This window comes from Seriola lalandi, unplaced genomic scaffold, assembly GCF_002814215.2.
Source record: "Seriola lalandi dorsalis isolate HSWRI2012SDOR001 ecotype SW California unplaced genomic scaffold, Sedor1 jcf7180002054073, whole genome shotgun sequence".
NCBI classification, from domain to species: domain Eukaryota; kingdom Metazoa; phylum Chordata; class Actinopteri; order Carangiformes; family Carangidae; genus Seriola; species Seriola lalandi.
In genome coordinates, this window is record NW_019524626.1 from 11,425 (window position 1) to 23,716 (window position 12,292).

The 12,292-nt window shown below is 44.0% G+C and overlaps 1 protein-coding gene across 1 annotated transcript in view; it reads left to right on the forward strand.

Moving 5' to 3' along the window:
• The window catches only part of hsd11b2 (hydroxysteroid (11-beta) dehydrogenase 2), a 20,158-nt gene that overhangs the window by 4,250 nt on the left and 3,616 nt on the right, over positions 1 to 12,292 (forward strand). The window contains exon 2 of the mRNA XM_023403239.2: positions 10,667 to 10,879. Coding sequence (XP_023259007.1) covers positions 10,667 to 10,879 — 213 coding nt within the window. The remainder of the gene's footprint in view (positions 1 to 10,666; positions 10,880 to 12,292) is intronic.

The following is a 12,292-nucleotide window of genomic DNA, read 5'->3' on the forward strand; positions in this document are numbered from 1 at the left end:
AGAACACAGAGAACACAGAGAACACAGAACACAGAACACAGAGAACACAGAACACAGAGAACACAGAGAACACAGAACACAGAACACAGAACACAGAGAACACAGAGAACACAGAACACAGAGAAAACAGAACACAGAACACAGAGAACACAGAACACACAGAACACAGAACACAGAGAACACAGAGAACACAGAGAACACAGAACACAGAACACAGAGAACACAGAACACAGAGAACACAGAGAACACAGAACACAGAACACAGAACACAGAGAACACAGAACACAGAACACAGAACACAGAACACAGAGAAAACAGAACACAGAACACAGAACACAGAACACAGAGAACACAGAACACAGAGAAAACAGAACACAGAGAACACAGAACACAGAACACAGAACACACAGAACACAGAGAACACAGAACACAGAGAAAACAGAACACAGAACACAGAGAACACAGAACACAGAACACAGAACACAGAGAACACAGAGAACACAGAACACAGAACACAGAGAACACAGAGCCCTGGTGAAAAAAAAGACTCAAACAGCAGGAGAGTGGAACATTAAACCAACCTCTTATTAAAGAGGTAAAGTGAGAAAGCTGCAGACTTCACACTGTCAGACTTTGGACTGAGGTGTGGTCCTCGTTTCCTCCGGCTCAGGAACAACTGCTGCTTTTATCTGAAGGAAAGAAAATGTAGGTTAAACAAACAGCAGCTCTGAGCTGTTGATTCACACAATAAACCAGAGGAAAGTCACGGGGCGGGGCTTAGTCTGTGACTGAGAGCAGGCACGTAGGTGAGACAGCTCACCTGTAAATCACAGCTGCTCATCACATGTTCATAAACAGACTGATATTAAACTAAAGTTATTCCACTTTAAACTGTCTCCTCCGTGATGTTCAGTGTTCATGAGTCAGTCTGACCTTGAACAGACACTATAACAAACCGCTGCAGCTACAACAAACATGTTTCTACACAACAGTGAATCTGTTCAGGAGGAACATGATGTGCTTTACAGCTGATCAGGTGTTAGGTAAATCAGTCTGGTCCAGACTGAACCAGCTGTTGGACTGTGGTTCAGACCTTCATGTTCCCTGAGGATGAACTCTAATAACCCTGATGATCCTCCTCTAGCACCACTTTCAGGTGCTGATATTAAACAATAGTTCATTCTTTAGCCCATACAATTGGAAGCTTTACTCTCTTAACTCTCAGTTATTTTAATTATTAATTAATCCCCTAATTATTTTCTCAATTGACTGAATAATTATTTTGTCCAAGGTTTTTACATGAAAAATTACTTTAATGATTAAATAAATTTTGGTCAACTAATAAAAAATCTGGAAATGTTAAATATTTAGATGCCGGTGTAAACTCATAAAGTCAGGACCAACACGAGATGATGTCGTCTGCCGTTGTTGTTGTTGTTGTTGTTGTTGTTGTTGTTGTTGTTCTTTGTTGCTAGTGTTGTTGTGAAGGCAGGTACAGACGTATTCAGTGATGTACTGATGTGGTGGATCTCGATCCTGTGGTAAATCCTTCTTAGAAGGTTAGAAGGTTTCGAACCAGAACCAGAACAGAGATAGTACAAGTGCAACCTGCAGGTGTCTCCAGGAAAAGTCTTGTGACGTTGTTATAGATCCACAACATACAAAGATATAGAGAATACTGTCAGGAAACACTGACCACTGATGGACTGAATCTACCAGCAGGGACCAGAAAAAGAAAGTCGGCTCAGTCCAACTTGTCTTGATTCCTGGTTTCTTTGAACAACATAATGCAGACTCAGCAGTCAACTAGCCAAGTCTGGCTGCAGGAGGTCGTCTGATGTCAAGGCAACACAGTTCAAAATCCCTGAAACCTGCACACAACCTAACGTCACCTCTCTCCACGTGCCATTAGGAAACTTCATTAACTTTATCGGATGCAATGTCTCACAAAGACCAGAGTCACACAGTGCCTTTGTTTCAGGTCTGGTTTCAGTATGGAAGTCGTTCCTCCCTCGAGGCCCAGCAAACATTTACTTTTTAAAACAGGCAACGTCTAACAGGAGCTGTAAAACTGGTTCAGATCGAGACCTCCATCAGTCGCTGGTTGTTAATTGGCTCTGCCGAGAGCTGAAGGTCAGTGTGGGGTCACTCAGGATGGAAAAATGGGCAGTAAACCTCTTAGAAAGCTAAGTGTCCCACAAAGAGCCACATTCTTCCAAGGATGAGGACTGAAGTCGTAGGTCTCACTGACCAGGCAGCACCACAGGCTGCAGGAGACCTCCCGAAGCCCTCAGACTCTCAGCCAGCGAGGCACACAAGTTCGGGGTGGGGTGGGATGGGGTGGGGGGGTGTAGCAGGTGTACAGGTCGCTGACTCCCTCTGTAGTAACTCCTGTGTTTGACTGTGGTAGCTTGACTGTTTGGATGGACACCTCCATCAATCAAAGTGCACAAAGATTATATCAAATCATGTCAGATCACTTCCTGTTCCAGCTCTTTGCCTCCAGGAGGCGCTGTAACTCACTGCTGTACTTGAACTCCTCATGCTGCTGTTAGATGTCTGTGTGATGGAGCTAACAACTCCTCCAACCTGAACAACCACAAACCATCTGATACAACCCACAGGTGTGTCTCCTGAAATAGCGCCCCTTTGGCGGCAGGTGTATCGGACGTCGGTTGTTGTCATGGTTACAATAATAGACACACAGACTTTGTCCAAGACTGGAGTACGTACCTTCGTTGCCATGGTTACTGTAATAACATTCATGGCTCGGTTAGATTTAGGAAAAGATGGTGATTTGGGTTAAAATAAGTACTTCCTCAACATTAGACAATCTCTGTTGTCATGGTTACAATAATAATAATAATAAACAACATGGGAATCAAACACCACTATCCTGTGTCACAGTCACTCATCCACCACCTCCTACTGACGTGGACTGACGTGACGTGTCTCTCTCTATACTACGTCACCGACACTTCTCCCTCTGCTACCGTCATCATCACTACGACCACTAGATGTTGGTTAGCAACAAAACCTAACTGTGATGTCATAATAACCTGCTGCACAGACGACCTGTGACCTATGGGCTAGTTAACGGTTTCAGCTGATCCGTGTTCTTTGAAGTGAACTGAAACAGGACCAGCAGTTTAACCCTTGCAGTGACCAGCTCCTAACGACCTCCACCAGCATCTGTGTCCCCTGAAGACATCCTCGACGGGACGGACACCTCAGACTGGTGACTGCACTACAGGAATGGACACATTAAAGAGCTGGACCAAAGGTCAGAGGTCACTACAGTCGATTCATCCTGAGGGACACATGAACGCCTGAACCTCATGCTGAGAGACTTCAGTTTGGACCAGAGTGTGAATGTGGCTGAGGACAGTCTGGAAGTGGTTCAAGAGGGACAGGCAGAGGGGGGGCAGCTATAGTACAGTGGTTTTCCCCTACATGTACAGTTTCATGTGGTTTCCTGGTATCAGTCGGCTGAAGGAGATGATCTCTGGCCGGAGTCCAGGACTGGTTCTCAGGAGAGACTGATCTCTGGTCCAAAGGTTTCAGTTACACAGCTGCAGTAAAACTGGTCCAACAGAAACAAGACTTCCCCACAGTCAGACCTCAGTCCTCAGACTCTGACACTCTTCTTCTTCTCTCCTTTGATTATTGCTTTCTTTCTTTTTCTTCTTTTTCTTCTTATTCCTTCTGACTTTTATAATCTTCTCTGTCCCTTTATTTTTATTTATTTTTTTACCATTTTATCATTCTCTCTTCCTTTTACATGTGTCTTTCCTTTTCCTTTCTCCTTATTTCTTCCTTTCCTCTCGTCCTTGTGACCTCCCTCCTCCCCTCCCTGCATTTTTCCTCCAACACTGTTTTTCTTTTCCTTTATTTTTTTTCCTTCTCTCTACATTTTTACTTAATTTATATTTTTTCTTCTTCTACTCTTCTTTTTTTTCTCCTTCTTCTCCTTCTTCTTCTCATTTTTGCAGCCATGACACTTTATTTTCCTTCATCTCCTTCCTTTGTTGCTCCCATTTCTCTGCACTTTCCTACTCCAACCATCAGTCATTTCCTCCCTCCTCAGCAGAGTGTCCATCAGGTTTCAGTTTAATGTAAATACAGAGTCAGTGCTGATGAGTCTTTTGTTCTCTGATTACAGTGATAAACACAGTTGGTCTGAACAGTTCTTGATGCTGATCATTGTCGGTTTGACTCGTCATCAGTTCCTCCTCCTGTCACATGACCTCTGCTCACAGTTGGACGACTGTTTGTTCCTGCACAGTTTCCAAGTGATGAAGCAACAGTGGTCTTCACTGTTTTCACAGAAACCAGTTCCCTTTATAACAGAACAAACACCAGCAGCAGTTTGAAAACGTTGCTCAATATCTGGGCAGAAAGTACCAGAGTTCATGTGGTACCCTGCCAAGGAACAGAACCCCAGAGTTCATGTGGTACCCCACCAAGAGGTTCTTACATTCTGTGAAACATAACCTCTTATCTCATCAAGGAGACCAAGAATCTCAACAAAATCCCTTGGATGTCTTCAAGAAATCTCCTGATGGAACCTCATCAAGGGTGCCCAGCTTTTTTCAGGGACTCCTACCTTTTTTAGGACACTTGGACCAAAGAAACCACCATAGAACCTAATCAGTATCTCTAGATCCGCAGTAAGGATCTACAAAACCCCTACAATAACATGTTCATGCTGAAGAACAATCACAGGCTCCCCATGAACCATTAGAACTGTATCAAGGACCTCAACAGTTTGTACACCAAGACCCTGATCAAAAATCTTCTCAAGCACACATGGAATATCTTCAAGGAACCCCTTCATCTCACCAAGGACTCCTAACATCACCGACAGAACCTTTTCAAGGAACACTTTTCTAGAGCCCTTGAACTACATCAAAGACCTCTTCAAAGTCCCCCCCAGAACATCTAGAAGGTTCTGTAGAACCTTCATTAAGGATCTCTTCACAAATCACTAAAACATCAACAAGGACCCACTGAATCTCTTGGGAGGAACCTCCTCAAGAACCCATAGAACTTCTGGAGGATACATAGAACATCCTTAAGAACCATTAAATCCTTCCAAAGGATTGTTCAGACCTTTTCAAGCATGTTCAGAAACTTTAATCATCCTAAACCTCAACATGGACACCTGATCCCCTTTGAGGATCGATAGAACCTCATCTAAGACTTGTAGAAGCTTCTTAAGCACTGACTGAATCTACTGAAGGACCTGTGGAGAGTCTTGAACCCTGTGTGACCTGCTTACATTCCCCGGTGTTCTCCAGAGTAAATGATGTTCCTCTGACAGCGTTGATTAAGATGGAACGCGATGTTGTGATGGTTTCCAGATGTATCTGTCTGCTGGATATAAGACATCCTGACCTCTCGACCACAGCAGAAGATAGGTTTCTCTCCTCCCACCTCTGGAGTTTTTTTAATAAAACAGTCTGACGGCTCACATGCTCATCCTCCTGCGCAGGCACATCTCAAACAAACCTCCTCCTCCTCCTTCTTCTTCTTCTAAAACAGTTGTTTTAAACCTTTAACACCAACCTGCTCACACACAGCTGCTTTAACTCTGAGGAAAAGAAAAGTGAAATCTCCTGGAATCAGCTCTGTTTATCATCAAGTAAAGAATATATGAAATATTCAACTTTCAGAATCACTCAACAGTCAACGTTTCTTTAACATACAACCACTTTTGATCTGTTTAAGTCTGCTCAGACCAGAGTCTGGTTCCTCCTGGTGTCTTTAAAGTCTGTCAGTCAGACTGCCTCATTACTTTTCCTGTCAGTGTCTCTGTCTTGTCTTTCGACCATAAAGACTTGATTAATGGAGAGCTGCTGAGATGCTTCTCCATCTCTGCAGAGACTTCCGAAGCTCCTCCCTGACCCAGGTTCTTCTTACCTGGTCCCTCCGGTTGTCCAGACACCAGCTCTCGAAGAGTCCTGGTTCCCCTTCACAGTTCTTGTTCCCACTGTTCCTCTGGGAACACTCAGACCTCTTTGTCCTGATCTCTGTCTCAGATGTTCTGTACATTACTCTGTATGTCTCCATGATGTAAATCTCTTCAATACATCAGATTTTCTGTGTCCAACCTACAGTTTTTGGTGATGCAGACCAAACCTGTGTCAAAACCTCCACCTGCGCGGAAAACCAGGTGTAAACACAACCCCATCTTTGTTGGAGAATATCCTGAAAACTACAGTTTAATTTTTCTAAGAAACGTCTTTCTTCATTTTCCCTTCAGTGATGTTTGTCAGTTTCATCTTCAGTGACTCGTCAGCTGTAGCCATCCAAAACAAAGACAGAGCTCAGAGAGTCGTTAGTCCACTGTAGATCCACTTCGGTCACAGACCACCAGGCTCTGTCCCTGAGGACAGACTGAATCACTGTGTCCAGGAACTCAGAGTCTCTGAGACGAAGCAGAGTGAGCTGCCTGTTCTCAGAGCTCGGCTGAAAATAGAAAGAGTCTGAGCTTACACTGTCGTTAACCCTGAACTGGATCATTTACCTGTTAGATACTCTGACATCATCTCACTAGACTTTAATGAACATTCTTCTTTTTTTTATTATTTCTGTTGTACTATTTCTACTATTTGTTGCTTGTTTTAATATTTAATGCTTTTATTGTGAAGTACTCTAACTTTTGTTTTGAGAGGTACCACAGAAACAAACTTTTTTGTGTGTTTTACTTATGTTCTATTGATGAAGTAAATTAGAGTCTGATGGAGCAGAGTGAGACCTCCTGTCTGTACTAACCTGATCTCTGCTGTGTGCAGATGTTGACAGATATGTGTGTTTTTAACCACGTACATCTCTCAGCAATCGGCCTTCTCTGCATAGATCCCTGCTTATTTCTTCTTCTGCGGGGCCCCTCGGAGCCTCAGAGCTTTGGCCTCGTTTCGTAAGGCCTCTCGCCTCCTGCAGCGAGAACGGCCCACATGTTCAGACTCTAGTCTGCACCTTTAATCATCCACCGTCATTGTGGACTGTCCTCTCAGCTGCTGTTTCAGAGAGGCCCTGGCCGTCCTCCAGGGGCCTATCAACTGTGGACAGTCAGGTGGGGTCAGCATTCATCAGTCAGAATTAGCTGGACCGACTCTATGTCTGTCAGTCTCTCCACCTCCTGTGAGGGGTCAGGGTTGAGCAGGTGAGGAATGTGGGACAGTGTGTGGTCTGCAGGCTCCGCCCCCTAAGGACCTGAAGACACAGAGACAGAAACATCACTGGTGTCTCAGACGAGGACGTTTCTGTGTGGTCAGACATGTGGAGACTCTGAAACTGGTTCACAGGGTCTAAAGGTTCAAACACAAAACCAGCTTCTGGTTCGATCCAGGAAGTGATGAGGAGTGAGGTCACCGTCGAGATGTGGCTCATTTAAAGAGAAAATCTTCAAACAGCACTGAGTCTGCAGAGCCTCATCATGGAGCCCAATCGCCCCAGAAGCCAGACACCTCTCTCCTCTCTGAAACCTTTCACACACTGAACCTCATTCACTCTCCTGCTCCTGTAAACGATTCGTTAGCCTGGAGGAGCACGATTCATCTTCTGACTGTAAACAGGTGAGTCTTGAACCTTGAATCTTGAATCTTGAAACTTGAACCTGGAACCTTGAACCTTGAACATTGAATCTTGGTGGCTGAAGAGATGGACGTGCACTGTTCAATGTTTTGCCATTAAAAAACAGTAAACAACTTGAAGCAGGGTTGTCATTATTTTACTGTAAAATTAACGGTACCATGCTGTTGCTGGTATTTACAGTTTGGAAATAAGAGCTTTCATGGTGCAGATTAGGTAATAGTTTGTTACACCTTGATTAGTGTCAGAAACGCTTCCTTCTCCTCCAGTAATCAGCTGTTTTAGGCAGCTCATATGTAACATGTGAGACAAAACTCAACAAACACAAGGTCAACATGATCAAAGCTGCTGTGAGCTCACAGTATCAGCTGAAGGATGTAAGCATCTCACCTTTGAATTATTCCAGTGTGCATGCAGTGTCATCTTGGGACTGAAGATTGAAGTTGTAGTGGGTAGAAAAGACTGCAGGGAGCGTGGTCAGCTGGCTGGGTGACCTCACAAAGGTCATGCCCCTCAGTGCTGATCATGAAGTGGTGAATACAGCTTCCTGGTGTTTCACCTGAAATTTGACAAAGAAAAAAACCTCATTGACATTGTCACACTGCAAATGATACGTGACATGGAAACTGAAATCCTTCTACCCATTCACAGATGAGTCCTGTTCTTTTTCCCACATATATTATAAGGTGGTCTGATATAGAACTGAACCGTGTTGAACAGCCACATTATGTTTGCTCTGTTCATAGTAATAATTAGCAAACAAGGTCCTGGTCAATTCAGTCCCGACAGTAAAGTAATGTTATCTAAATAAAATCAGCAGCGTCCTTTGGAGACGAGCACTTAGCAGATGCTAACACAAAGTTAAGTTAAGATGAAACTCATCCTGTAGTTTGGAGGATCAGGATCAGAGTCCAGCTCCTCTGTCTGGCACACGGTGAATTCGCCAGTGAAATGGCCGAATGAAAGTCACCACTCCAGTGTTACAAATGTTTTCAGATCACAACAGAAGGATGTTTTACCACTTAGCAACTGTACAGCTATACATCGAAGTAGCTAACGTTAGCTGACAAAGTACTCACTGTTTGCTTGTGTGTTTGTCAGCTCAGACTCTGATCTCAAATGACTTAATCTTAAACTTAATTCAAGTCCAATGCTCTTTACATTCTGAATACAGTTCATTTTAGCGAAATAACCCCTAAACATAAAGATAAGTCCGGAGGAGAGCTCTGGCTTAAAGACTAACATTACAGATAAGATTACTTGTTTTGTTTGATGGCATTCTACTAGATAATCAATACAACTTGATTGTGATGTAGTTTGCCTATGCTAACAAACAGTGCAAGAAGGGTGGAAAAAATCAAACTGCATTGTCCAGTCAAACATGTCTCACTCTCTGTTTTCCCAAAATGCATTGCAAAAGATATTGTAAATTACAGTTTTCTTTCCTCCAAGCAGTAATACTGTAAAATAGCATTGTAAACAATTTCACCAAGAAGAATTTGTAGTAATATACTGTTTTTAAAGATAACAGCATTATACTGTTGACATTTTCCCATAAATTTACAGCAATTTGTTACAGTGTGGATGGTGTGCAGTTCAGGTGCAGGACAAAAACAGTAAACAAAGGGAAGGAGAGAATCTCATGTGACATTTACAACTTCCCAACCTAATAACAAGACTGTAGTAATAACACAGTAATAACAAGTAATAACATGGTAATAACAAGTAATAACACAGTAACCACCCTGATTTCAAAAATAATTTTTGAAAATAATTTGTTTTATTTTGTTCAGAGATACAACTGGCGGATCATAATGTGACAGTGACACTGGTTGTTATCACACTCATCTTCATCACTCTTCCACACCTGTCTCAGGTTAGAATGAGTTCAACACAAATCAAGGTTCTGCTCTTTTATAAGTGTAGTTTGAGTGTGAGAGCAAGGAAACCTGAGAACACACACACACACACACTCTCACACACACACACACACACACTCACACATACTCACTCACAGTCACACACAGTTGACACACCGCTCACAACACTGAAACACTGAGAGGCTGGCATGTGAAATCACAGTGTAATTCTGTGTGTGTGTGTGTGTGTGTGTGTGTGTGTGGTTGTGGTATTTATTTCTGGAGCCAGCGTTCACTCTATCTTTCTTCTCTGGAAACCCTCCAAGGACACGGCGTGCGGCGGCGAGCCAACGCCTCCACGCTCCCGCCAGCAGCTCTTTCAGACACCCGCGCACAAAAGAACAAACGGAACAGCGAGTACTGCAGAGGATCAGGTTGTAGGTGCCGGGACTTCTGGGAAGCCGGGGAGCTGCGGGGTACGTGACAGATCCCGGCGGGGGCTGTTTCTGAGGGACTCTGCGTCCTGGGAAAACATATGTGGACACGAACGTCTGTGCTGTGTGCAGAGAGTCAGAGGACACGTCTCAGGGTCTGAAGACACATCCTTTGAGAACAGACAGACTCAGTTCACTCAGAGACTGACAGAGACATATGTCTGAGAGGACATGAAGAAGAGCTCCACTGTAGAAACAGTCTGTAACCTGCTGGAGTTACACTGTCAATCTGGGGCTGTATCATGTGGTTGTACTTTAGTGAGTGGAGCCACATCCATTAACTATAGCAGCATCTCGGGGGGGGGGGGGTCTGTGAGCATGTCAGTGATGCATTCAGCGTCAACATGTGAACGACATTTCCTCATTATGTTAATAGGAAACATGATGTGTTTCAGATACAGATACAGAAGTGTGAGGGCTGCTGAACACTGGGTTTCATGAGAGTGGTCAAACATCTGTAATCAAACATCAAAACAGTCTCAACTGTTACCCCCCCTTCCAAAAATCCCCTGATTTCTTCCCGTAACGCAAAGTTCACACACACACACACACACACACACACACACAGTGTATTGGAGCACCTGACTGCAGACTCACAGGCAGGAGCTGAGGACATGGAGGGATCAGACATCAGAGAACTGTCTTCTGCGTGTTATGATTGTAGTGATGGAGAATCACCTATACAAACAGGTAATACATCCGTCTGTGTCTCTGCAGGCTGTGACTCTGGTTTCGGGAAAGCGGCAGCAAAGCGTCTGGACGCTCTGGGTTTGGAGGTGTTCGCCACAGTGTTGGACCTTTCAGGAGACGGAGCCAAAGAGCTGCAGAGGACCTGCTCCCCCCGCCTCACCCTCCTCCAAGTGGACATCACCCAGCCACAGCAAGTCCAACAGGCGCTGCTGGACACCAAGGCCAAGTTGGGCCTCAGAGGTGAAGACAGACCCCCATGTTCTAAATCAGATGGCTGTGAGCTAAGCTAAGCTAACAGTTTCCCTCTACTTCCTGTCTTTTTGCTAAGCTAAGCTAAAAGTTTCCTTCTGCTTCCTGTCTTTTTGCTAAGCTAGGCTAACAATTTCCCCGCTGCTTCAAGACTTTGTGCTAAGCTAAGCTAACAGTTTCCTTCTGCTTCCTGTCTATTTGCTAAGATAGGCTAACAGTTTCCTTCTGCTTCCTGTCTTTTTGCTAAGCTAAGCTAACAGTTTCCGTCTACTTCCAGACTTTGTGCTAAGCTAAGCTAACAGTTTCTTTCTGCTTCCTGTCTTTTTATAGAATTGATTTTAAACTTTTAACGCTTGTTTTTAAAGCTCTTAACGGCCTTGCCCCATCATATTTATCTGAGCTTTTAACTGTCCGAAATCCTGGTAGACCTCTGAGGTCAAAAAATCAACTTTTGCTGGAAGTGCCCAGCTCAAAATACAAACACTGGGGTGACCAAGCCTTTTCTGTTGCTGCCCCCAGGCTCTGGAATAAGCTCCCTGCCGAGATGCGTCTTATTTCTGACCTGGGCCTCTTCAAATCTAGGCTAAAAACCTACCTATTTAGGATGGCATTTAATACCCAGTAGTATGACAACACTTTTATCTTATTTTATCTTAATCGATTTGTTGTATTTTATTGCTCTCATTGTTCTTTTATTATTTTTTTTAATTGTTTTCACTTATTTTTCTCTTTATTTATTACCTATTAACAGTTTCCCTCTGATTCCTGTCTTTATGCTAAGCTAAGCTAACAGTTTCCATCTGCTTCCAGACTTTGTGCTAAGCTAAGCTAACAGTTTCCCTCTGCTTCCTGTCTATTTGCTAAGATAGGCTAACAGTTTCCCTCTGCTTCCTGTCTTTTTGCTAAGCTAGGCTACCAGTTTCCCCATGCTCTCAGTCTAGAGTTTTCAGTCGGCCTCATGGTCATCCTTCTGGAGAACAGCTTGTTGTCTCCATGGAGTTTTTGTTGCAGATATAAAACATAAAGTGAAGCTCTGTGTTGTGACATCACAGTGTGACGACAGAGACAACAGAGGTCAGAGACGGTGTTGTTGTTGTGTGTTTTCTCAACAACAGCTCATGTAGCAGCTGCACAGACTGAACTCAGGTGTGTCCAGGTGAGCTCTGAGCCTCAGGAAGTGTTGGACTGCTCCTTTAACCTCTCTGTGTTTCTACTGGAGCTGCAGAGGAATGTGAGGAGGAGTCTGGACCTCAGTTCCTCTGGACTTCTAGGAAATCAGAGGTGGGGGGGGGGGATCTCATGTTTCACTCTCTCTGATTGGCTCAGAGCTGCAGCTTTGTAATTAGACAGTTCACTGCTGGAGTCATGTAAGGATACACAGTGTGTGTGTGTGTGTGTGGGGGG